The sequence below is a fragment of the Spea bombifrons genome, chromosome 8 (genome assembly GCF_027358695.1).
Source record: "Spea bombifrons isolate aSpeBom1 chromosome 8, aSpeBom1.2.pri, whole genome shotgun sequence".
Lineage (NCBI taxonomy): Eukaryota > Metazoa > Chordata > Amphibia > Anura > Pelobatidae > Spea > Spea bombifrons.
The window spans coordinates 19,631,063-19,658,786 of NC_071094.1; the positions used below are offsets into that span (position 1 = coordinate 19,631,063).

The following is a 27,724-nucleotide window of genomic DNA, read 5'->3' on the forward strand; positions in this document are numbered from 1 at the left end:
CCCAGTGTCCAGGGATTGTTTGGATTTTGTGGATGTGATTGAGTGGTCAGATGAGGATGTTGACCCAGGCGGGGTGGATGGGACTGTGGTCTCCACCCCTGAGTCACAGGGATACTGGGCAGCTAATCCAGATCCGATACTGGAGCTGTGCGACTTTACACCACAACCAGATCCAGAGACTGGGGATTTATTTGATTTATTGTCTGAGGATGTTAACCCAAGAGGGGTGGATAACACTGCGGTCTCCACACCTGAGTCCTCAGAATGCTGGGCAGTCTGCCCAGATCCCTTAGCCCCAGCTGAAGAGCTGGCAACAGGGCAGAGTGCTGCTGGCTTCTGCCCCACACCTGCAATGACTACAGGGATCCAGGGAGATGCGGCAGTCGGCCCATCTCCCCAGCGGCAGCTCACATGTCCGGGAGCGGAGGAACTTGTTTTTCCTCCCCTGCGGCATTGGGAGGAACCGAGAGATGTGACAGCCTTTCCATCTTCCCAGCAGCAGCTCACCAGCCCGGGAGCGGAGGAACCGGCCTTCCCTGCCAGGCGGCAGGCCGACCCACAAGATGCCCTAACCCCATCTGAAGTGCTGGCAACCGGGCAGAGCATCGCTGGCCTCTGCCCAGCACCTTCCGGGACTGCAGGAATTCAGGGAGATCCAGCAGCCGACCCGCATCCCCAGCTGAAGCAGGGAGGTGGAACAGCCGGTCCATCTCCCCAGCGGCAGAACCTAATTCCGGGACCGGATCAACCTGAACTCCCTCCTCAACGGCAGCAGGAGCACCCGGGAGGGGATGCAGGAGTTATCCCTCCCCAGCGGTACCCGGGAGATGGCGCAGCCGACCCATCTCCCCAGCAGCAGCAGGAGCACCAATTTTGGGAGGGCATTAATGGGCCAACTAAACTGACTACGGAGTCAACCCGTTTGGGGTCTCATCCTATGTAAGTCCAATTCGAAGGGGGAAGAGTTGTGATGGAAGCCTCCATCACTGGGGCCACTGGAGAAGCCTGACTGCCAGCCTCCTCCCTATTGACTATGGGCCCTGGGTTTCTAAAGACTTCTGTGGCTACCCCCAGCAGTATCATCTCATCACTAGCTGAGGGGATTATCTCCAGCAGACAGCCAGGATCTGCCACCAGGGAGTGACCACCATTGTTTTAGTCTAATGTATAAATCAGTCTCCCCCACCTATTGTATTGTTAATCCCGTTACTGCCCCTGTTGTCTCTGGGAGGCAGATTAAGGGGGCGGTTTGTGTCCCAATATCTTGTTTTATGTAAATATGTGTTTTGCTGGATATATCCAGCTCTGTGTGGGAGAAATAAATCAGTCTTCGTTTGGTTTTACCCTACACTGAGTCTCTGCTAGTGACTGGGGAACCGGGGAAAGTGTGTTGTCCCAGGCTAAGGGAGCACAAGACAGCGGAGGCAGTCGGTCGGACTAGCCAGCTCCGTGACATGGTATATAAGGCATATGTGGGGAGGTGGAGTGGCATATCTGGGAGGTAGTGTGGCATATCTGGGAGGTAGTGTGGCATATCTGGGAGGTAGTGTGGCAAGCCTGGGCTCAAATGTGCATAACTGGGGGGGGGGCAGGTTGGGAAATAAAAACAGGAAATGCATTTTTATCAAAGTTTTTTTTATTTTGCTGTTTGTTTTTAGCATCCTGTTTGTTTATTAAATTATTTTAAATAAATGAAAATTGTACATCTATTTTTTTATCCGATTAATCGAAAAAATTATCGGCCAACTAATCGATTATGAAAATAATCGTTAGCTGCAGCCCTAGAATATAATCAATTTCCATTGTTCCTTCATCCTATCTGTTGCAAGCATTGGTTGATAAACAGTTGTATATTATTATTATTTATTTATATTCTTCTAATCCTAAACAATCTACTGTTTGTTAAACTGGTAATGAGGCTGTTCCATTGGATGATCCTTTGTTGGGTGGTAGATGCAATCACTTTTCTGTGTCATGTGATATTTTGGTGTACATTGTGATCCCTTACATATTCTCCCTCATCAATTACTTTTTGACTTCTTCCCATTTTAGAGATTCTTATTTCCTTTTTTATGCTTTGAGACTGGAATGGGTCATCCTGTGACATATTTATTAAAGGTTTCAGCATCTCCAAATCCAATATGACCACTTTGAGAATATTTTCTACTTTAATTGTGCACCTTCCTTTCCTGTGGGTCTAGGGATATAGATACTTTTTGAAGGGTGGCATTTATGAAAGCTTTTGTAGTGTGTCAGGAGAAGGATATTCTTAATCGAGGGCAAATCTTCCCTCGTTAAACAAAGGTATGATGCCCTTGTTTAAGAGTTGCTAATAGTGACCTTCAGAGTTCCATCAGAAGGTGGGGCATACGGTATAGTCAATCCTGATTGTCCTCTTCCAATTATTTCAGTTAGGGTATTTAATTAATGCATTTCTTCCCTCAACATTTTTTTTTTTTGCATAATTTATTTTCCTCACAAGGCGAATACAGTAAGGATCTAGCTCATCCCCGTGCGGGTTTATATATCAGATGTGTTTGTGTCTATTATTGTTTCAAAGAATTATGGATGGTCATAGTTGCATAGATTTGAGAATATTGACAGATCTACTTTATATTTACTGTAGAAATGCTGTGTTTTCATGTTTTGTTCACCTTTTTTTGTAGGTCTTGATAGTATCAGAAGAGTTAGATCTTCCATACATGCGCCCACCCCTTTCCAAAGAGCTTTGGTTCTCCCAAGATCCTGATGTGGCTCAAACCCTGAATTTCAAGCAATGGAATGGCAAGGAGAGGAGGTGGGAGATATTACTTAGGACAAAAGACAATTCGTATGGGTTATTTATATACTGTGAAATACTCACGTATTACAAAGGGCCAATCCAGTTGAAATGGACAAATGTACTTCCAAACATATGACCTGTGAAAAGCACCCATGTCATTTGTGAAAGAACAGATAGAAAGTGTTAAGTAGGTAAAGTCATAAGAATTTTGCACTGCAAAAAAACTTGTTTTGGGGTTGTTGATTCCTGTTTTTTTTATAGTATCTTTTTCCAGCCCCCTTCCTTTTATGTGGCCCCAGACGAGCTGACGTCTGCTGAAAATGGAGGTGTTTCAGTGCTTACTGGAAAAAAAGTAAGGCCAGTAATCTAAAAATTGTATGCAAAATAATCGCTTTCTCAAAGCTATTAACCTATCAACTGTGGGAGACACAATGATATGTAGGATAAGATAGACTATTACGATGTACCAGAACTTCTTAACGTTTTATCTTCAAGCATGCCCAATAAATTATTATGGGGTATACCAGGGAAGTGAGAAAGCATTGATTTTCTTGTCTTGATGTCTTTATGCAGGTTATACACATGGATGTTCGAGAGAATAAAGTGAGACTAGATGATGGAACTTTTATCTCCTATGAAAAGTGCCTTATTGCCACAGGTAGGTAACTAAATTAATTAAAATGACTTTCTTCGCTCAGCTGGTGTTGCTGCAATGCCTCTATATAGAGGCAGTCAGCAACACCAAAACAAAATGGAGGGGCCCTAACGACGGCTTATAGGAGCGATCGTACTCACCATATTGAATGGAAGTATGCCTTTCAAATATAGCAGCGCCCGGCTGCTATAAAGTGCTTTGGATACGATCAAGTGATGTCTCCTAAGCTCATCTGGTGTCCTCAATATAGAGGCATTCAGCAACACAAAAAAGGAGACCCGTTTGATCTCTCCTAGGGGTGTTTCAAAAGGCCACCTGTTAGAGACATGCTGCCTCTAACAAGATGGCAGTGCCCTTTCAAAATAAGAGTTCCCATAGGGTCTGTCTCCCCTTGCAGGTTGACTGCAGGTACTGTAGCCAACCATGCAGTTCAATGAAGCCCAGTTTACTAATCACTATGTGATCAGTAAAGTAAACAAAAAAAAAAGACAATTAAAAATGCAAAATAGTAAAAAAATAGTGTATAAAATGTAAAAATAAAAAACACAGTGATGCCACCATGACATCCTAAGGGGAACCTTTATGAGCAAATCTTGAAATGGAAAGAGTTAAAATACTAGCATTTGAATACCATGGGGTGTGTAATTTTTCAAAAATGTATGGTTTGATGGAGATAAATTTAACTGGCCAATTCAAAGATGTCTCAAAAAAAAGGTATGGGCACAAGATGACCAATTGTCAAAATTTGGCATTGAAAAATACTCCTCCCAGTGAGGCCCTTTAGCCCCAAAACAAGGCTGGTCGTAGATTAGTGTATGAAAATAGTTAAAATACCAGAATTTTAAATACCAGCGGGTGTCAAGTTTTAAAAAAATATGTGGTTTGATGGGGTAAATGGAATTGGTCGACTTCAGAGATGTCCCAAATAGGATGTGGGTGTAGGCTGATCCGATTTCAAACCCCCCTCCCCCCAAAAAATAAAAATGCGTGACCTTTTAGCCCCTAAATAACCAGACAAACCCATGCATGGGTGGTATCATTGTACTCGGAGGATGCTGAACACATATTGGGGTGTTTTGAAGTGACATATACAAGAAGTTGTAAATTCACACCTAGCGTACAATGTGTGTGTGAAAAAAACACACACACAAAATTACTACCACTAACTTTGACAAAGGCTGTTACCACAATTTGAAATACCCTGTCATTGTCTAGTTAAAAAAATATATGATTTGAATTGTCCAGCTTCAAATAGGACATGGGACAGAATGACCAGATTAAGATAAATGGTTTTGAAAATGGTTTATGACCCAGGAGTCTGGGCAGACAGCACAGCCACTCAGAGCCCGCCCCGAGCCTGAGATCACTCCCACGGAGTGATCCTGTAGGCTGAAACCGTGATTGCAGGAAAACCTGCAATAGCGTTTTCAGCTGCCACAGGCAGCTTCAGGAAAGGGGGTTCAGTGTTGATTGGGTCCCCACACGAGTGTGGGGACCTGACACAACATCCCCCTGCTGTCTGATCGCTCCATGAGAGCGACAGGGCAGCGTTAACCCCTTCAATGCCGCGGCATTTAGGGGTTAATTCCCGTTTTGTACGGGGCTCTGCTGCTGGTGGTCTGCCTGGAAGTCCAGGCAGGCCAGCAACAGCAAAAACGAGCCCCCCCCACAAGCCCTTTGATGACTCCTGTAGGCATGGAAGCCTACAGCAGTCATCAGAGAGACTCCCCGCTGCAATGGCTGGTCTATTGCGTCCCAGCTGCCAGAGGCAGCTTCAGGGGGAGAGGGTTCTTCGGTCTTCACATGAGTGTGGGGACCTGATACCACACCCCTGCTGCCTGATCGCTCCATGAGAGCGACAGTGCAGTGTTAACCCCTTCAATTCCACAATTGTGTATAACACATTCGTGGCATTGCAGGGGTTAACATTTGTACCCACAAGCTTGTGGGGACTAAATATCAGGCAATGCTGTGCTCCAATGGAACATTTTTAAAAAAAATCAACAAAAAACAGCACTGACCTGAAAGTCCAGGGTGCTTCCAGGTCAAACGCTGTGAGTTTAGTAAGTGGGCTGATGATGATCAGATCACTCCTAACCGTTAGTTTAAAAAAAAAATCCTGGCTCCTGACTTTTTTAGCTGGCGCCTAGATTCACAACAAATTTGTCAAGCCCTGGTGTAAGAAAAGCAAAAAACCCACCAAAAATAATAAAACATATTTTTTTAAATGAGAGCAGAATGTTTTTACCATATTTTTTTATAAAATAAATTAGATGATATTGTGATGGAAACCTCCATCACTGGGGCCACTGGAGAGGCCTGACAGCCAGCCTCCTCCCTACTGACTATGGGCCCTGACTTTGTAAAGACTTCTGTGGCTACCCCCAGCAGTATATCATCCCATCACTTGCTGAGAGGATTATCTCCGGCAGACAGCCAGAATCTGCAAGCTGGGAGTGACCAACATTGTTTCAGTTTAATATCATATCCCCCCCACCCCATGGTGCATTAATGTGTATAAATCAGTCCCCCCCCAGTTCCTCCACTACAGACATTTACCCCGGCCATCCCTGGAACTGATTTGGGCCAGTAATAGATAGTGGAGTTTGGGACCCTATTGTATTGTTAATCCCGTTACTGCCCCTGTTGTCTCTGGGAGGCAGTTTAAAGGGGCGGTTTGTATCCCAATATCTTGTTTTTATGTGAATGTGTGTTTTGCTGGATATATCCAGCCCTGTGTGTCTAAAATAAATCAGTCTTTGTTTTGGTTTATACCCTGCAACAGGGGTGTCCAAGTTTTTTCTGCAGTGGGCCACTTCATCAAAATTGTATACGTGCGAGGGCCGCACTCATTTTTCACTGTAATTTTTAGCCTTTAATAAAATATGCAGATTAAAATAAAGTACCGTATTTGCTTGATTATAAGACGAGGTTTTTTCCAGAGCAAATGCTCTGAAAAATACCCCTCGTCTTATAATCGAGGTCGTCTTATAATCAGACCTCATTCTGCTGGGGCCATGCTGCTTACCAGGCTTTGGTCACAAGCAGCGTCTGTGCTACTAGCAGCAGGAGATCAGGAAGCTAGCACAGTCCTCACATAACTCTACCTCCCCCCTCCTTCCTCTGGGGGCGGGGCCAGAGAAGTTGCTCGCACAGCCGGGCCCCTGCAGAAGTCTGCGAGTGGGAGATCTGCAATTCAGGTAAGGGGGTGGGGGAGGGTTTTTGAGCAAGTATGTGTGATTAATGGAATGAATGAGTATTTAAATGTTTGTGAATGAGTGTGTGATAGCATGGATGTGTAAGGGGGTTGGTGGTGGCAGCATGGCATAGGGAGGCTGTAATCACACTACTATCATCCCTGGGTTCTAGCATGTACTGGCTGCCTTGGCTTGATAGGAGTGTGATTGCTGTTAGCAGTTATATATATATATATATATATATATATATATATATATATACCTCCAGAAATGCCTTTTATACCTCCAGAAATGCCTTTTAACCCCCTATATGCCACTCAGCCTCATGATATGCCTTTTAACCCCCTAAGGCATATCATGGGACAGAGGGGCATATAGGGGGTTAAAAGGCATATCATGGGGCACAGTGGCATATAGGAGGGTATAAGACATTTCTGGAGGCAGAGTGGCATATAGAGGGTTAAAAGGCACATCATGGGGCAGATTGGCAAATAGGGGGGTATAAGCCATTTCTGGGGGCAGAGTGGCAAGCCTGGGGGCAGATGTGCATAACTGGGGGGGCAGGTTGGCAAATAAAAGGAAAAAATATATATATATTTCTCAATCATAGCTTTTATTAAATATGAAAATTAGTTTACATGAATTAATATTTACTAGTAAAACTTTTTTTTTCCTATAGGGTAGTCTTATATTCAGGCTTTTTGTTTTTTCCCCAAATACGGTAAATGACACAAAACCTTTACTTTTCCTCTCACTGATTTCTGGGCCTAGAAAGTTTTGTGACTACAAATTCAGGATTCTGGATAAGTAAAAATGAAATAGTTCTATTTATTCTAGGGATGCACCAAAATGAAAATTCTGGACCGAAACTGAAAATTCAGGGTTCACTTAGCTGAAGCTGAAAAGGACCCCACAACTTAAAAAATAATTAAAAAAATCCCACACTTTTAATAAAAGTAAGTTACACACCAAAATTGTACAAAAAATGTCATGTTAATAATATATATATATATATATATATATATTATTATGATGATTAACAGCAATCTCAGGCATACCCAGATTCCAGCATGTACTGGCTGGCTAGGCATGATAGGAGTGTGATTGCTGTCAACAATCATATATAAATTAATATTGTTATTGTATTTTTTTTTTGTCCAATTTTGGTGTGTTAACCACACTTTTATTAAAAGTAAGTAACACACCAAAATTGGACAAAAAATTCAACAATATGACTTGGCATGATAGGAACTGTTAGCAAATGCTGGAACCTAGGCATGATGGGGCTGTGATTGCTGTTAGCAATCACACACCTATCGTGCCAAGTCATTCAGTACATGCTGAAACCTGGCTAGCTGTCCCCCTTGTGTATTGATGCTGCCAGCAGTATGGGGTCTGCACATCACTTACAGCCACCCTGTACGATGCCCCCCACCTACACATCCATGCTATCACACACACACACATTCATTCATATACTCATTCATTCACAGATTAATTCCCTCAATCACGCATACTCATTCAAACACCCTCCCCCTTACCTGCACTGCAGCTCTCTCGATGCCGCTCACAGACTTCAGCAGGGGGGCGCGGCCTCCCTCTGCGTTCTCTTGCTCCGTGACAGATTTGATCAACAAAAGGTATCTAAAAAAAAAAACAAAAACTTATCTTGTCCTGGAAAAAACTATGTATAAATTTTGTGAATAACCTAAATGAGAGAGAAGGAAATTACAGCTAAACAACAACACTTCATAATTTTAAACAGCCTTTGTCACAAAGTGTGTCACTTTTCTGCTTTCACCTATTAAAGGTTTTCACTGCCACCTTCATTGTACTATGTCCAAGTAAGTCTACTCCTCCAGGGAAAATGTCTCCCAAATGAAATCTATGTTCAGCCGAGCATTAAATGTAACAGGTAAGGGACTTTTCAGTGTAACCTGCTTTGAACTAGGGGACAGAATGACCTGTCATAATACCTCTACCCATTTTAAAAATAAATAAAAAAAAAATATACATCCCATTGCCCTAGCATAACATCTACCCAGTATAACTCTTCTGCCCCGTTCACAAACCCCTTAAGCCATAAGAAAAAAAAAATTCTACAAAAAATTTACACCTTATAGTATGTTCCTTGGTGCTGGGAAAGTATGGAAAATCTATAGAAATTAGGTATTTCTGAAATCAAGACACCTGAATTGATAAACTAGGAGGGGATTTTCCATCACTTTACCTAATTTTGTGAGGATTCAGAGGGAACATTTTTAAAAAATTTGTTTTTTTTTCTTTCTAATTTTCGATAGTTTTTACTAAATTTCTCATTCTAAATTTTCAGCTAATCATCCAACTATGGTATCAAAAGAAAGCTCTATCTCTCCTTGAAAAAACAGTATATAGTTTACATGGGTACACTATTCACAGGAAAGGAGAATAACATAGCGCAAAAATGGCAAAATTGCTTCAGGACTTGAGGTACCAAAAAACCCTGCGATTGAAGGGGTTAACCAGAGGCGTATCTACTGAAAATAGCGCCTATTGCAAGCACTGAAATTGCATGCCTGTCCAAATATCTAAAACCCATTTATTAGCCCCTGCTGCCCATATATATTTAAATATTAGTCCCTGCTGCCCATATATATATATATATTATATATTATATTATATGTATATTATTTATATATATATAAATATTAGACCCTACTGCCGATAGCAGGTATAGATCAACACACAAACCCAGATCAATTGAAATTCACTTGTGATCTCAGCACTGAAGGTATATATCAAATAACCAGAATCAGACATACAAATCCTGTATTTGCAGATATACAATAATAATATATGAAACGTAGCATCGCAGGTATATATCAAATAAATACATGGAAACAGCATTGTAGGTATTGATCAACTGAATAAGACATATTAACCCTGTATGTGCAGGCAGGGCCCGCCTTTGGGGTGTGCGACCTGTGCTACCGCACAGGGCGCCACACTCCAGGGGGTGCCGACGCAGGGTCCTCCTCCATGTTAAAGAAAGCTTTTTTTTTTTTTTTTTTTTTTTTTTTTTTTTTTTATAACTTTATTTAACATGGTTTGAAGGGCCAGAGGGGGGGGTAGTTTGATGGGGCAGGGGGGATAGTTTGAAGGCACAGGGGGTGTAGTTTGAAGGGGCAGAGGGGGGTAGTTTGAAGGGGCGGGGGGGGTAGTTTGAAGGGGCGGGGGGGTAGTTTGAAGGGGCACGGGGGGGTAGTGAGGGGGGGCGCCAGAGGAGTAGTTCGCACAGGGCGCCGGAACACCTAAGGCCGGCTCTGTGTGCAGGTATACATAAATAATATATGGAAACATAGCAGATATGGATCTACAGAATAACACAAAAACCCAGCTTTGCAGGTATAGATCAATTGGAATTCACATAAAAACACGACATTAAAAGGTATATTTAAAACCCCCTAAATTACAGGCATAGATCACAGGTTGCACACCCCAAAACCAGCCCTGGCATCCACACTGCCCACATAGAACCTGACCAGCACCCAGGTAACACACATAAGATTTGCCATCTTTGTCCCCAAGTAGCCCAGCACTAGTCAACTTTGTCCCCAAACAGTCCGGCCTGTGCCATGTTTGTCCCATATACACCCTGCCTGTGCCATCTTGGTCCCCAAGGCTCAAACCTCCTGCTAGTGCCATCTTTGGTTACACGATCTAAGAAAGAGGGAGAGAGATCAGGTGAGGATAGATAGATCTGGGTGTCATCAGCGTACAGGTGGTATTGAAAGCCAAAGGATGAGATCAGTTTGCCAAGGGAGGAGGTGTAGAGAGATCACAGAAGGAGTCCTAGAACTGAGCCTTGGGGTACCCCAACTGAGCAAGAGAGGGGAAGTGTTACTGGAAACTGAGACGCTGAAGGTACGATCAGAGAGGTAGGAAGTGAACCAGGAGAGAGCAGTGTCATGGAGGCCAAGATCATGAAGCATTTGAAGGAGAAGAGGGTGGTCCACAGTGTCAAAAGCAGCAGAAAGGTCCAGTAGGATTAGCATGGAGTAGTGGCCCTTGGATTTAGCAGTGAGTAAGTAAATAGTAACTTTAGTAAGGGCGGTCTCAGTAGAGTGTCGAGGGTGAAAACCAGATTGAAGAGGGTCAAGCAGGAAGTTGAAATCTAGAAACTTAATTGGATATAAACAATTCTTTCAAGAAGCTTGGAGGTAAAAGGAAGCAGAGAGATGGGACGGTAATTGGAGAGATCAGTCGGGTCGAGGGAGGACTTTTTCAAGATATGAGTAATGTTAGCATGCTTGAAGGAGGATGGGACAGATCCAGTAGTGAGGGAGAGGTTGAAGATATGAGTTAGAGCAGGGACAAGGGTAGATGAAAGAGACTGGGTGAGATTGGAAGGGATCAGGTCAAGGGGGCATGTGGTTGGACAAGAGGAAATAAGAAGAGCATGTACATCCTCTTCAGTGACAGCAGAGAAATGAGTCAGAGGGGAGGGCAGGGTGGTGACTGTGCAGAAACGTCATCTCTGATTGTGGCAAAGTCAGATGCATTAAGGTTAGTGGAAGGGGTAGTAGGGATCAGTTGAAGCAGGGAATTGAAAGTATTAAAGAGTCGTTTAGGGTTATGAGACAGGAAGGAGATGAGGGAGGTGAAGTAGGTTTCTTTAGCAAGGTTGAGAGCAGAGTAATAGGAACGTAGCATTAATTTATAGTGCAGAAAGTCAGACATGGAATGAGACTTTCGCCAACTACGTTCAGCAGGGCAGGAACATCGTCGTAGGTGTCGGGTTTACAGTCATGTGCCTGGGTTGGAAACGTGAACATCGTGAGGACCGAGTAGTAACTGGGGCTACATGCTCAAGAGCAGATGTGAGAGTGGAGTTATAGACAGGTATTGTTGTTAGGGCATGACATGTTTGAGATTGGAGAGAAGATAGGGAGTAAATTGATTGAGAAGTTCTGAAGGTTAATAGAGCTGATGTCTCTGGTTAGGCGGGGTTGGAGTGCAAGAGAGCGAGTATGAGGCAAGGTTAGAGAGCAGGAAAGGAAGTGGTGGTCAGAGAGGGGGCAAAGGGGAATTAGGTTAGTGAGAGAGCACATGCTAGAAAAAATAAGGTCCAGGGTCTTACCATGATCATGAGTAGGGGAGTTAATATGTTGTTGGAGATCAAAAGAGGAAGTAATAGAAAGAAATTTTGAAGCCATGGGACTTAATGGTGTGTCAACAGGGATGTTGAAATCCCCAAGGACAACAGAAGGAACATCAGAGGAGAGGGAGAGAGGAAGCCATGAGGAGAAGTGATCAAGAAAGATGTTAGCCGGGCCGGGGGGGGCGATATATAACAGCAATGCGTATGGAGATGGGATGAAATAATCGGATAGCATGGATTTCAAATGAGGAGAAAGAGAGTGATGGGGCAGAGGGAATAGGCAGGGTATGTGGACAAGATTATTGAGGTTTCTGGAATGTTGACTGGGAGAGGATGAGGAAGAGAGCACCAAAGGAGGCCCAGTGTTTGGGGATATATCCCCAGCAGCTAGAAGAAGTAGAAGAGAGAGTGAGAGGAGGTGGGAATAGGACTTGTGTGAGCGGAGAGATTTCTGGGAGTGAAGGGAGGTGGGGAAAGGGAGGAGGTGAAGTTGAGAATTGCTTGGGATGAGAGAAGGGGAGAAGAAAGTAATGATGGTGCAATACAGACATAGAGTGGGGTAGCTGGTGGCTGGAGAGAGATAATGATTTTACAAACAATAGAGGAAAGAGAAAGGAGGAACAAGAGGATTCTGAACATGGAATTGAAGAAAAATGGTGATGGGAATGGAGTGGAAGTGGAGCAAACACAGTGAGCAGTAGGTAGCACTTGATAAATCAGGTTGTTCTGTGGAGTATTGATTGCAGGGAGTCTGCAGGTTTCGGTATGTCCTTCCTTGTTGTCCTTCCTTGGTCAACTCCCAGATAGAGGCACTTAGTAAAAATTGGCACTTGGATGGAAAGTGATGCACAGAAGGAATGTGGCTTGTGCCTCCAATGTCATTACTGATATAGGGATGACTGCTTGTTAGGTATTTACCAATTGATTAATTACCCCGCAGTAAAATCAGACGTGGGGGAGAGGGGGGTTATAACTAAAAGGGTACTAAATGATGTGTTTTGGCTCCTGCCAACTGCTCAGAGAATAATACACCACATGGAATGCCAGCACTTTTACCTACCTTTTGTTACTGTGCTTTTTTGGATATATATATATAAATAACTATTGAATTAATATTTTGCATGTAAAATGAAGCTAGCTAACATAAAAGCTAGACCTATATACCCCAGCTGATTTGCATGCGTGTTTACGTGGCTTCCTGTTATGGACTGGCTGCTTTTCTGCTCACGGCCAGGGACACACTGCTAAAGCTAATTGCAGCCTGTCTGGGTTGCTATGGCTACACTCCTGTGACTCAGTCCATTGCCCAGCCCACAGCCAGACCCTTCTGGCTGTTTAAGCAGCTAAGTTCACTTCCACCTGGCCCTTGTGTTGCTTCCGGCTGCAAGTGCAATCTTTGTGTTCCTGAGTTCCTATGCATGACCTGGCTTTCTCTGACGTCCCTCCCGACACCTGATTCCTGGCTTGCTCCTGACTTTGCTGATCTCTGTATTCCCCACCTCGGCTTGTCTGAGTACCCATCTTGGTCCCTGACTCCAGCTTGTCTTTTGATATTTGTTATTACAATAAAGGTGTTTTGCATTTTATGTTTTGTGTACTTCTGGTCCCAGGGCCGATTCAAGGCTCTGGTGGGACCCGGGACTTAAAGTCCCATTGCTGGACTGTCCTGGGCAATCCAGGACATGTGGTCACCCTAGCCCTAAACCGGCAGTATGGCTGCCAGTGGGACCCTGAAGGTTAGTGGGCCCTGGGCAAATGCCCACTTTGCCAGTTGAATAAACTGGCCTTGCCTGGTCCCTAACACTTCCCTCCTTGTTTCAAAGACAGTCCAGTGATTATTCAGTCTACTTACTTTAACACCATACATTTTACATATACATACGGACACACAATTTCTCTCCTCCACTCCCAGATACCACTGGGTTAGGCTCACCCATGACAATCTATGCGGTAACATGTATTTACACACACTAACTTGTTACAGTAACACATAGGTGGGCACAAACACTCTTTTAAATACCACACGCTTACACATACATATGCACATTCTTTCTCCCACTTTTCTTTCTCTGGTCGCATTTACTAATTGCAGAGAAAACCTTCCTATAGTGTAGTAGGTCATCTGACCTTCCCTTCTCTGGACTGAGATCGCTTGAGTTATCAGAGGATAGCCACAAATTTACTGTTAAAAATGTACTGCTTCAGAGGAATGGCACACAATCAGAGAGACTTTCACTTCAATTCCTATGACTTTCAGCTAGGTTATTGATGTAAGAGGAACAGCCTCCCAGCAAAAGTGGTAGAGGTTGAAACTGTAAGTGAATTTAAATACGCGCAGGATAGCTGTATGGCAATTGCCCCCCCCCCCCCAGGCCGCCATAAATCTAAGATCAACGGCCATTGCACAAGGCCGGATTAACAAAGGGACTGATGGAGCTGCAGCTCCAGACACCTGCCTTAAAATAGGCTCAGTCAGCACCAGGCTGTCTTTAATGCGGGGCAAAAGCCCGCAGCAACCTCGTTGCTAACAGCCATCACACTCCTATCATGCCCATGTTCCAGCATGTACTGGTTGCCTGGGCATGATAGAAACGTGATTGCTGTAAGCAATATTGTGTGTGTGTATATATATATATATATGTGTGTATATATATATATATATATATATATATATATATATATATATATATATATATATATATATATATATATAATTTCATGTACATGGTGTCTTTTTTTGAAAAAGGTGGGGGGGGTCATTTTTGGTTTCGGCCAAGTGCATCCTGAATTTCCGTTTTGGTGCATCCCTACTTTAAAATCTTAAAGCTTCATATTTTGGGCGATCGTATAGGTAATGAGACAGTATGAAGTGGCTACCAGACCAATCAAATGATGGCCTGAGCAGACAGATAAATCCTGTCACATTGCCCTCTCCCCACAGGCAAACTAAAGATCACAGATGGTGCTGTAAAATCATAGCTGTATTGCTATTTTCTCTTAACTTCTACTTTATGTTGAAATTGTTTGGCCGGGGAAGCGACTCCAGTGTTGTAGTAATTGCCCCTTGACCACTGCTGCTTAATTTAGCAGTACCCATGGTTATGATGTTTTGATATCTGTCCCCTGTGTGACTGACTTTTTCTAAGGTGCCAATGATAACTACTTCTACATAGAAATGTAGAAATAAGCCTATTTAAGGAGTATCTCATGCTTGGGCACTATATCAAGCATTTTGGTGTGGCTAAGATACATTGGGATTCCTCTGTTGGAGTAGGGATGGTGGGCATGTCAAGGTCTCTTAGTCTTTTACTTGGCAGGCTCGTGATCCAGTGACAGCTACTTAACCATTTTCAAGAAGTGAGCTGATGGAGGGCAATAACCAAAATGGGGAGATCACTGCTAGAAAGTACTAAATGCCAGGCAGTACACCAACTTCAGGTTTGCCATTTCCAGCACTCAGTACAAAGAGGATAAATAAACCAGATGTGCCACCCTGACAGCAATTTTCTTAAAATTTACCTAAGCATCAGACCTTCTAGTTTTAGATTATGACCTCTTTCCCTCATGTTTTTCTGCCTTTTAAGTAATATTTCCCTGCAATGCTTTAACTTTGTTATATTTAAATGTTTCACATAAATTTCTTGTCTATACATATTAAAATTCAGTAGAATTGGCTGATTATTATCCTGCAAACCATTAACCATTGCAGGTTATGTCTAACTGTTGTACTATAGCAGCATATTTGTTGGCCTGATGTGGCTCTGTAGGCTAAACATTTGGGGGGTGGGCTGGGTCTTAATTGTAAGGTGTTTATTTTATGTTTGTGAAGGTAATATGTGTTCTTGTTGCCATTGTTTTCCCCAGGAGGAAAACCTCGGAATCTTCCAGCCATAGAACGTGCTGGTGAGGATGTAAAGCAAAGAACCACACTTTTCAGAAAGGTAACTACTGGAAACTGTATTCATGTATGGTAGCCTCATAATTTATCTTCAATTGTCTCCTTACTACCTTTACATTTGGTTATGCAGGTGTCTGATTTCCGTTACCTTAATAATCTCTGCTCCTCAGTTGGTTCCATCACCATCATTGGAGGTGGATTCCTTGGCAGTGAGTTGGCTTGTGCTTTGGGACGTAAAGGTAAGAATTTCGATATCACCCTGTGTGTTCATCACTAATTCATACAAACGCAAAACAAAATTTGCCTCTTTAACCACAGGAAAGCAAACTGGTCTTGAAGTTATACAGATGTTTCCCGAAAGTGGTAATATGGGAAAAGTTCTTCCTGAATATCTTAGCCACTGGACCACTGAGAAGGTGCGAAGAGGTGAGAATTAGATTTGTTTTTAACCTATTGTTCATGCAGGCCACCTAGGAAATTGTGAACTCTTACCTGGGAACTTATTTTCCAAGCACATCCCATTTCCACCCTGTAAAGTTGTGGTGTGTTTCTTTTAATTACATGAAGTAAAAATTTGTTTTTATTGTCCTACCTTTTGGAGGTGGAGTCTTTCTTCTGTAAGAACAAGACTTTATTTGCTATAGATCTTCATGGTGCATGCCGGCTATTGATGCCGAGCACAAGAATATGATGTTATATCGAGGCGCTCAGCACTGACATATGTAGATGCGTTAATGTGACTTAACACACACACAAACACACAACATATCAAGACACACAAAATTAGAATAAAAGCCCACATTTTTTAAAATTTTACTTCCACAAATTAGGTGCCAATGGTTAAAAAGAGAGCCGTTTTTCTTCAGACTTTTTTGACAGGTTATCCCTTTAAGGTCACAAAATAAAACGTATGGCTAGCACTCAAAGGAATACACAGTTGTATAGGGTCAGTCCTTGTAAATATATAGTGGAGCATATTATTTTAAATCTTTTGATGCAAGCAGGCTAATGTTCATGATACACAACCTTTATTGTTAGGTCACTGAGCATCTTGCTTTAATATTCCATTTTTCTGTTGCTATATCTAACTTTTTATCCAGAACTTATATCTTCCTCTTCTGTCTCTAACAGAAGGTGTTAATGTCATGACAGATGCCGTGGTTAAATCAGTCACTTATAATGGAAAACTTTGTATTAATCTAAAGGATGGACGACAGGTAACGAGGATAACAGCTATTTTTGTGTTTGGGTTTTTTTAAACTAGTTTTCATTGCATGTTTCCCAAATTAGGTTCCCCTAAGTGCCTTTTACTTTGCTTTTTCTGCATTTTATGATTCATAAGCAAGTGGATAGCTGTGACGGCCCGGAGTTCATAAGTGCCGTTTATAACAGCTATTATGACCATCCGGGGTTAAATAATGTGTCTGATCAAGTACCGTTTAATAATCAGGGGTTGTGATTGTTATATCTGTGTGAATGTCTTATGTGCTTTTGTTCTCCCTCGTGTGCCGCCCTGTCCGTGTTCCACATGTCCTGCTCACAGACTTTAACCCTTCGTATCCCAGACACCATCAGCCCCTTACCGCACCATTCCCCTGCTATTATGGGTTACGGAGCAGGAACGATTCGGGGAAGAAGCCTACCATGGATGCCTGGTCACTGGGACTTCCGGAGGAGCGGAAAACGACCGGCGCGGCTGCTGAACGTGCGCCGGCTATCTAGAGTCACAGTACCAGCTCCTGAGCCCCGTTCTGCTAGTGTTTGCTAGCGCTAGAAGCGGTTAACCCTTTCGATCCCGGCAGGAAGCATCGCAGGACCGCCGGGCGTACCCAGCTGGGTACAAGGCGTGCCCGTGACATTTGGTGACAGCGGTGGGATGCTTCCTAAGTACTGGGACATCCAAACCACCACCAGGACTACGTTCCAGTGAATGGAGCATCACTACGAGGGCTTGAAGATGCAGACGCTGAAAGACTTACTGGAAGCCCGTGAGCAGACAGCCAGGAACAAGTCCAATGCAACCCTGATCGCAGAGCTAATGGAGGGAGACCAGAACAGCCTCGCCTCGTCAGAGGGCAGTGGAACCTCCGACCTCCAACGACAAATCCAGTGGTGTATCGGCCTCCTGGGACCCGACCCGCCACAAACCCTCATCGGCCAGGTAATCGGTGGGGCCGACCAAGTGCATGCACAGACGGAAGTTCTGGAGCCTCAAACGTCGAGACTAGGAACCCTTTACCAAGTGGGCGCATTGTATGACCCGAGCGGCTGAGGGGTGGATCAACGGGTGTCAAGCCACCTCCGCCTCCGACGTTCTACATCCTCCTGGAGCAATTCTACGACTTAACCCCTACGGCCATAGGAGAATGGGTACGTGACCGGCGGCCCCTCGCTCTGGACCAGGCCGCCGTGCTAGCCGACCAGTATGTCGCCGCCCGAAGGACCACCCCAGTGGAACATCGAATGGTAGCCCGCTACGTGCCACCCCCGCTACGCACGCCGCAACCCTACCGCGCAGCAACTCGTCGCTCATCTGGCGTCCGATGCTACTGCTGTCACCAAGTCGGACACAAGAAGTCTGAGTGCCCCGCCAACCAGGCTCCTCGCCCGGGTGCATCTGCACCTACTGGACCAGTCCGAGCTGCGGCCCACTACCTAGAGGACTTCGGGGTAGAGCATGAGGCTGACCCGGTCCAGGCAGCCATCCTGGACAACCGCCACCATCATCGCCAGGCTGTGTGGGTTAATGGGCGCCCCGCTGAGGGGCTACGGGACAGCGGGGCTACCATCACCTTGATACAGCCCCAGATGGTCGCCCCGACCGAGCAGACCAGCCGTGCCATTGCCGTACGAGTGGCTGGAGGTAGAGTACACCGGATCCCCGGATACATTTATATTGGGGAACTGGAACTGGTGCCCGCTAAGTAGTGTTCGGGGTTATGAAGGATCTACCCGCCGAAGTTCTCCTGGGGAATGATTTGGGACACCTCACCACCATGTTCGAACCGGCTACCAACCCCGAGCATAGCACCCCTTACTACCCCCAGACGAATGGGTTATGTGAGAGGTCTAATGGAACACTGAAGCAACTACTTCGGACGTTCGCTGCCTCTCACCGGGACTGGCAGAAGTACTTGCCGCGCCTCCTGTTCGCGTATCGGGAGGTGCCCAGGAGTCCACTGGGTATTCTCCTTTTGAGTTGTTATATGGGCGACAGGTCCGGGGACCCTTAGACTTGATCAGGAACCACTGTGAGGGGGGGCCCGCTGCCGAGGGTATCCCGGTGATGCAATACGTTTTAACCCTCAGGGAGCGGCTGAAGGACCTAACCAAAACGGTTCGGGAGAATCTTTGCGCCGTGCAGGGAAGGCAAAAACAGTGGTACTATCGCACCACTCGAGACCGCACTCTGCACGTTGGACAAAAGGTCCTCGTTCTCAAGCCAGCTAAGGCCAATAGACTCCAAGCTGCCTGGCAGGGCCCCTATCAGGTCGTGAAAAAGCTGTGTGCCATTACCTACCTAGTAGCCAAATGCTCTAACCGGAGGATTCAATGAGCCTTCCATATAAATATGCTTAAGGCTTACCAGGAACGGCCAGGGGAGGTAGCCGCCATCTGCGCCCAGGCAGCCGAGGATTCGGAGGATCTTCCGCTGCCGAAATAACCCCGACAGGGGCCGAAGGACAATAGAGGCTATTCAGCTTGCGGATCTTTTAGGGGTGACCCAACGGGAGCAGGTCCGGCAGGTATTGTCCAAGCGTCGCCAAATGTTCTCCAATGCCCCTGGGTACACTACTGCCAAAGTGCATCAGGTGGAGACCCCGGGGCAGCCGTCCATGTGGCAGGCAGCTTACTGGGTACCCGAGGCCGTAAGGGAAGGTATGCGGTCCGAGATATGGGAGATGCTCGACCTAGGAGTGATTGAACCCTTTAACAGCCCCTGGGCTTCCCCGGTAGTGCTAGTGCCGAAGCTGGACGGCACGACTTGCTTCTACGTAGACTACCGCCGACTAAACGACAGGACCACGACTGGTGCGTACCCCATGCCCCTAGTAGACGAACTATTAGATCGCATTGCTCGGGGGAATTTCCTTACCACCCTCGACCTATGTAAGGGCTATTGGCGAATTCCGCTGGCCCCGTCAGCCGTTCCGAAGTCTGCCTTCATCACCCCCTTCGGCTTGTACCAGTTTAAGGTTATGCCGTTCGATGAAGAATGCGCTGGCGACCTTCCAGCGGATGATCGACCGGCTCCTCGATGGCCTCCAGGATTTTGCTTGCACATATCTGGGCGACATCGCGATGTACAGCCATATCTGGGACGAACACCTTGTTAACCTAGGGGCTGTACTAGACCGCATCAGGGCTGCGGGTCTAACCCTGAAGCCAGACAAATGCACGATGGGTGTTTCCGAAGTGTCCTACCTAGGCCACCGGGTGGGCAGCGGGCGACAACGACCCGAACCTGCGAAGGTAGAGGCAGTTGCCAACTGGCCCACCCCTACAACCAAGACACAGGTACTAGCTTTTCTAGGCACAGCGGGTTATTACCGACAATTCCTTCCTGTCTATAGCGCCATTGCCAAACCCCTGATGGACCTGACCAAAAAGAAATTACCCCGACAGGTCCTGTGGTCCCCCGAGTGCGAAGCCGCTTTCCAGCACTTAAAGAGTGCCTTAGTTTCTGCTCGGGTACGTGCCGCTTCTGCAGCTATAGAAAAGGAATGCCTAGCGCTGGTGTGGGCTCTCAAAAAGCTCCAACCGTACCTATACGGACAATCGTTCACGGTACTCACCGACCACAACCCCCTCGTTTGGCTAAACCGAGTCTCCGGGGACAACCGACGCTTATTACGGTGGCCTTGCAATTCTACAATTTCACAGTCCAGTACCGCCCAGGAAAGTAAAATGGGAACGCGGATGGTCCCATCGAGGATCTAGCCCGGTCTGCCGGGGTTATATAATGCTGTGTCTGATCAAGTACCGTTTAATAATCAGGGGTTGTGATTGTTATATCTGTGTGAATGTTCCTTTGTTCTCCCTCATGTGCCGCCCTGTCCATGTTCCACATGTCCTGCCCACAGACGTTCCTTCGTGATCAACCCGAGAACGACGACCAAAGTATACAGGCATTGCGGGGCACGGTGGCCTAAGCAGGGCAGGAAGATGTGTCCTGATTTATGACCTTTTTATCATCTAACCTGTGTAGAAGCCTGTGTGTTTCCCAATAAAGCGTGTTACTTCCCTGGAACATTAGTTTCGTCTAATGCTTCAGGGGCCTGCTGGATCACAAGTTGTCCTTGTCCGGACAACTACAGCACTGTACTCGGCTACGCCTCGGCGGCTGCGGTACCGTGAAGTTAGAGTCTCAGTACCAGCTTGTGAGCCCTGTTCCACTAGTATCGGCTAGCGCTAGAAGCGGTTAACCCTTTCGATCCCGGCAGGAAGCATCGCAGGACCGACGGGTGTACCCAGCCGGGGTACAAGGTGTGGCCGTGACAATAACACTTTATCCTATTGAATTGCGTCCTGGTTTTTCCTGTTAGGAGGTAATTATAGTTCCAAAAATGTATATTATGAACCACTTTCTCACCAAACTCTAATTGTATTTGATCTAGGTACACACAGACCACATTGTAGCTGCGGTTGGATTAGAACCAAACACTGATTTGGGAAAATCAGCAGGATTGGAACTGGATGGTGACTTTGGCGGATACAGGGTTAATGCTGAGCTGCAAGCTCGCAACAATGTATGGGTGGTAAGTTTACTGTGCATGTGTGCTGTCTACTTTAGAACAAATAAGGTAAATTATGACCTGGGACCATATAACGACACGGTCTTATGTTTGAAACACCACACAAGTTTGTATTTCTGATGAAATCTCAGCTTTTATTGTTCTGGCAAACAAAAACTCACAATTACCTGGTTGTATAAGTGTGCACACCGTTAAACTAATACTTTGAAGCACCTTTTGATTTTATTACAGTAATCAGTCTTTTGGGGTAGGAGTTTATTAGCATGGCACATCTTGACGTGGCAATATTTGCCCACTCTTCTTTGCAAAAGTGCTCCAAATCAGTCGGACTGCGAGGGCATCTCCTGTGCACAGCCCTCTTCAGATCACCCCACAGATGTTCAATTGGATTCAGGTCTGGGCTCTGGCTGGGCCATTCTAAAACGTTAATATTCTTCTGGTGAAGCCATGCTTTTGTGGATTTGGATGTGTGCTTTGGGTCTTGTGTTGCTGAAAGGTAAACTTCAGCTTCCTAAAGGATGCATGAAGGTTTTGTTTATAATTTTATTTATAATTTTTTTATAATTTCCTCCACCCTGTCTAAGGCCCCGGTTCCCGCTGAAGAAAAACAGCCCCAAAGCATGATGCTGCCACCATCATGCTTCACTGTGGGTATGGTGTTCTTTGGGTGATGTGCAGTGTTGTTTTTGCGCCAAACATACCTTTTGGCCAAAAAGGTCAGCTTTTGTTTTATCAGACCATAACACATTTTCCCAGGTGCTTTTTGGGGGACTTGATGTTTGTTTTTGCAAATGTCAGCTGGGCTTGGATGTTTTTTATTTGTAAGAAAATGATTCGGTCTTGCCACCCTACTCCATAGCCCATTCATATGAGGAATACAAGAGATTGTTGTCACATGTAGCACACAGCCAGTACTTGCCAGAAATTACTGCAGTTCCTTTAACCCCTTCAATCCCAGGGGTTTTTGGTACCTCAAGTCCCAGAGCAATTTAGCCATTTTTGCATGTTGGTTCAACGATTATTATCTTTTCCTGTGAATAGTGTACCCATGTAAACTATATATTGATTCATTTGAGTTTGGATGATTAGCTGAAAATTTTGAATGAGAAATTTAGTAAAAACTAGCGAAAATTAGAAAAAAATTTACCTCTGAATCCTCACAAAATTAGGTAAAATGATTAAGTTTATCAATTCAGGTGTCCTGATTTCAGAAATACCTAATTTATATGGATTTTCCATACTTTCCCAGCACTTATAGGGAACATACTATAAGGTGTAAATTTTTTGTAGAATTTTTATGCTTATGGCTTAACGGGTTTGGGGGTTGTGAACGGGGGCAGGAGGGTTATACTGGGTAGATGTTGTGCTAGGGCAGTGGGATGTAAGGTTTTTTAAAATTTTTATTATTTTCATCTTTTTTATATATATATATTTTAATTTTTTTATTTTTTTGTATTTTTTTTGTATTTTTGATATATTGTTTTTAAAAAATGGTTAGAGGTCCTCTTTGGGACCTCTTGAACATGTTATTAATGCCAGTGATGTCACTTTTATTGTTTTTTTTTAATTATTATTTATTGTATTTTTTTTTTTTAATTGTTCTTTTTATAAATTTTTAACAATCATCCACATCACAAAACATATCAACATGACGTCACATAGACAAAAAAAAAAATATATACCAGCTGGTGATATTTTTTTAAACCCTTTGCGTACCAGTTATTTATATCTAAGTCTCTAATATTTGTCTGAAAAATTTTTAGGGAGGCGGATGGTATCATAATGCATCCTACCTTTTTTAATTTTCTAAAACCTCCCCAAAATTTTAACAAATTCAATAAAATTAAATTATTTTCAACATCATTAATTTGTAAATTAGACGACAATAAAAAACTTAGGTCTTCCATATTTAATATTGAGGACTCTATACTCTATACCAAACCTCATCTTGATTTAAATCTATTAACCATTTTGAACAGTGGTAAATCATAGCTGTGTCATGATATTTTTTAATATCCGGGAAAGCTATTCCACCCAGATTTAAATCTTTCTTAAGTGTCTTCATGTAGATTCTTGGGGTTTAACACCCCCAAATAAATTTAGTGAAAACCCTTTGTGCCTCCATTAACCACGATTTAGAAAACGAAAGAGGAACCAATCTAAACAAATAGATCCATTTTGGAAGAATATAAGACTTAATGCTGTTTAACCTGCCCCACCAAGAAATCTCTAAATTAGACCAAGACCTCAAAATTTCTGAAGTATGGGTTAATAAGAATTTAAAGTTAGTTTCTATTAATTTATTAGGGTTTACTGTTATTTTAATACCTAAATACGTTATTTCCTTGGAAACCCACTCAAATGTATATCCATAAGGGGGGTATAATCATAAGGGGTGATTTCTTATATTTTGAGCAAGTGGCTCCAGAGAAAGAATATATAAAAGAGGAGATAGCGGGCACCCTTGCCTGGTTCCATTCATAATCGGGAACCACTGAGATGATATGCCTTGACCAATAATCCTCGCCGTAGGGGAAACATATAATGCCATTATCTAATTTAATATGTTGCCAATAAATCCATATTTTTCTAATGATGCTTTCATAAATTTCCAGTTAACCCTATCAAATGCTTTCTCAGCATCTAGAAACAAGGTCATCATGGGTTCACCACTCTTCTTATTTATATCCTTAATATGAATCAAACGTCTAATATTACTGCTGGAAGATCTTCCAGCCACAAAACCCACCTGATCTCTACTCACTAGGAAGCGAATTACCGTATTTGCTCGATTATAAGACTAGTTTTTTTCCAGAGCAAATGCTCTGAAAAATACCCCTCGTCTTATAATCGAGGTCGTCTTCTAATTAGACCTCATTCTGCTTCGGCTGTGCTGCTTACCGGGCTTTGATCGTGAGCGGCGTCTCTGCTATAAGCAGCAGGAAACAGGAAGCTAGCACAGTCCTCACATAACTCAACTTCCCCCCTCCTTCCTCTGGGGGCGGGGCCAGAGAAGTTGCTCGCACAGCCGGGCCCCTGCAGAAGTCTGCGAGTGGGAGATCTGCAGTTCAGGTAAGGGGGTGGGGGGTTTGAGCGTGTGTGTGTATGTGTGATTAATGGAATGAATGAGTATTTAAATGTTTGTGAATGAGTGTCTGTGTGATAGCATGGATGTGTAAGAGGGGTGGGGGTGGTAGCATGGCATAGGGAGGCTGTAATCACACTTCTAACATCCCCAGGTTCCAGCATGTACTGGCTGCCTTGGCTTGATAGGAGTTTTATTGCTGTTAGCAGTATATATACCGTATTTGCTCGATTATAAGACGAGGTTTTTTTCAGAGCAAATGCTCTGAAAAATACCCCTCGTCTTATAATCGGGGTCGTCTTCTAATCAGACCTCAAATAGAGGTCTGATTAGGAGACTAAGATCCAGATCCCCCGCACCGCTGCAGGGGACCTGGATCCTCCTATCGTCGCCCCCCCCCCCGCACGCACGCACGCACGCACTTACCGGTGCTTCCGGAGGTGAAGTTGGCAGCGGGGGTTTGTATGCGTCCGTCGCAAATACCTTCCCCGACTGTCAGAGATCAGAGTTCCAGAGTTCCTGATCGCTGACAGCCGGGGAAGGTATTTGCGACGGACGCATACAAACCCCCGCTGCCAACTCCACCTCCTCCCGGCTGCCGCGGAATGAGACGTCAACCCGCTGCCCCGGCAATACACCAGGAAATTGGAAGCACCGGTAAGTAAGTGTGTTTGTGTGTGTGTGTGTGTGTGTGTGTGTGTGTGTGTGTGTGTGTGTGTAGGTAGGGCATTTCTGGAATGCCTTACACCCCTATATGCCACTCTGGCACTTAGGGGGTTAAAAGGCATATTATGGGGCAGAGTGGCATATAGGGAGGTATAAGGCATTTCAGGAGGCAGAGTGGCGTTAAGGGGGCATTTAATAGAGCACTCTGCCTCCTGAAATGCCTTATACCTCCCTATATGCCACTCTGCCCCATAATATGCCTTTTAACCCCCTAAATGCCAGAGTGGCATATAGGGGTATAAGGCATTTCTGGAGGCAGAGTGCTCTATATAATGCCTTTTAACTCCCTTAATGCCACTCTGCCTCCTGGAATGCCTTATACCTCCCTATATGCCACTCTGCCCCATAATATGCATTTTAACCCCCTAAATGCCAGAATGGGATATAGGGGTATAAGGCATTTCTGGAGGCAGAGTGGCACATAGGGGGTCAAAAGGCATACCATGGGGCACAGTGGCATATAGAGGGTTAAAAGGCATATCATGGGCCACAGTGCCATATTGGTGTGGCAAGCCTGGGGGCAGATGTGCGTAACTGGGGGCAGGTTGGAAAATACAAGGAAATAAAAACAAAAAAAATATTTTTCTCAATCATAGCTTTTATTAAAAAAAATAGTTTACATGAATTAACATTTACTGGTAAAACTTTTTTCCTTTAGGGTCGTCTTATATTCAGGCTTTTTCTTTTTTTCCTAAGTTAATATTCAGATTTTGGGGGGTCGTCTTATAATCAGGGTCGTCTTATAATCGAGCAAATACGGTATATAGCTCTCCAGAAATGCATTTTAACCCCCTATATGCCACTCAGCCCCATGATATGCCTTTTAATAAGGCATATCATGGGGCAGAGGGGCATATAGGGGGTTAAAAGGCATATCATGGGGCACAGTGGCATAAAGGAGGGTATAAGACATTTCTGATATGCCTTTTAACCCCCTATATGCCCCTCTGCCCCATGATATGCCTTTTAACCCCCTATATACCAGAGTGGCATATATAGAGGTATAAGACATTTCTGGAGGCAGAGTGGCATATAGAGGGTTAAAAGGCACATCATGGGGCAGAGTGGCAAATAGGAGGCATAAGGCATTTCTGGGGGCAGATGTGCATAACTGGGGGGGCAAGGTTGGCAAGTAAAAGGAAATAAAAAAAATATTTTTCTCAATCATAGCTTTTATTAAATATGAAATTAATATTTACTGGTAAAACTTTTTTCCTATAGGGTAGTCTTATATTCAGGCTTTTTGTTTTTTTCCTAAATTAATATTTTGATTTTGGGGGATCGTCTTATAATCAGGGTCGTCTTATAATCGAGCAAATACGGTATATTTTTTAATCTTGCAGCTAACAGTGAGGCATATATTTTAGTATCTGTATTAGTCAAATAAATTGGTCTATAATTTGAGATCTTTTCTGGATCCTTATCCTGTTTTAAGATAGCAACTATGTTCGCTTGCATCATTTCCTGAGGAAAGTGGGACTGATTTCCTATTGTATTAAAGATCTTACACAGCCTCTGTGCCAATTTCTCCTTTAATATTTTAAAAAACAAATTTGTAAATCCATCTGGGCCAGGGGCTACATTCTTCCTCAATTTATCAATTATTAGTCTCACTTCTTCTGGGTTAAATGGGGAGTTTAATTCATCTAGCTGTTCTTTAGAAAGTTTAGGCAAATTAGATTTCTTTAGATAATTTTGTATAGAAGGACTTTCTGCCTGATCTGGAATGTTATATAAATCTTGGTAGAATCTTCCAAAAGCCTCGCCTATATCCTGCTGTTTATAAAAGGACTTATCCTTTTCTATTATTTTATAAATTCGTTGAGACGCTGTTTTCTTCTTTAATTTTGCTGTAAGAAGTCTATCAGTCTTATTATTCTTATAATACCACAACTGGTTTAACTTTTTAAGATTTTCTTTTATTTTGGACATATGCTGAGCGTTAATTAAATTTGTAATATTTATAAGTTTCTCTGTGGTTTCTCTAGTTGGAGATTGTTTATTTTCTCTTGAAAGTTGATTTAAATCTAAATAGAGGTCTGATAGAGAAAAGGAAAGTGTTTTTTTCTCCCTAGCACTCAGCATTATTAAATGCCCTCGCATGACACACTTATACGTACACCATATATTTAACAACGAAACTTCTGGTGTATCGTTCTCCTTAAAAAACAGATCTGTCATTTTTGCTAAATATTCATGATTGGCCTCATTATATAAGATATTATTATTCAATCTCTAGTCTCTACTGGGAATTTTAGAATTCCTTCCATAAGTTGACATTACTACCGCATTATGGTCCGACCACGTTATATCCAAAATAAAAATTTTATCTATATCCACATCAATGTGCTCTCTCGTTAAAGTTTTAGATAATATCTCTCTTTTATAGTTTGTGTTTAGCCCTTGGACATTAATAGTCATCCATTTAACCATAAATTAACACAATCTCTTAGTACCTTAGTATGGCGACACTGCCTATCATTAA

General features: G+C 43.8%; 1 protein-coding gene across 2 annotated transcripts in view; it reads left to right on the plus strand.

Annotated features, from left to right (window-relative positions):
* Window positions 1–27,724, plus strand: part of AIFM1 (apoptosis inducing factor mitochondria associated 1) — a 131,431-nt gene that overhangs the window by 31,568 nt on the left and 72,139 nt on the right. For both annotated transcript variants that reach the window (XM_053473684.1, XM_053473685.1), the window contains exons 6-13: window positions 2,667–2,797; window positions 3,044–3,134; window positions 3,356–3,440; window positions 15,639–15,715; window positions 15,803–15,911; window positions 15,991–16,098; window positions 16,804–16,889; window positions 21,291–21,431. In XM_053473684.1, the coding sequence (XP_053329659.1) occupies window positions 2,667–2,797; window positions 3,044–3,134; window positions 3,356–3,440; window positions 15,639–15,715; window positions 15,803–15,911; window positions 15,991–16,098; window positions 16,804–16,889; window positions 21,291–21,431 (828 nt within the window). The remainder of the gene's footprint in view (window positions 1–2,666; window positions 2,798–3,043; window positions 3,135–3,355; window positions 3,441–15,638; window positions 15,716–15,802; window positions 15,912–15,990; window positions 16,099–16,803; window positions 16,890–21,290; window positions 21,432–27,724) is intronic.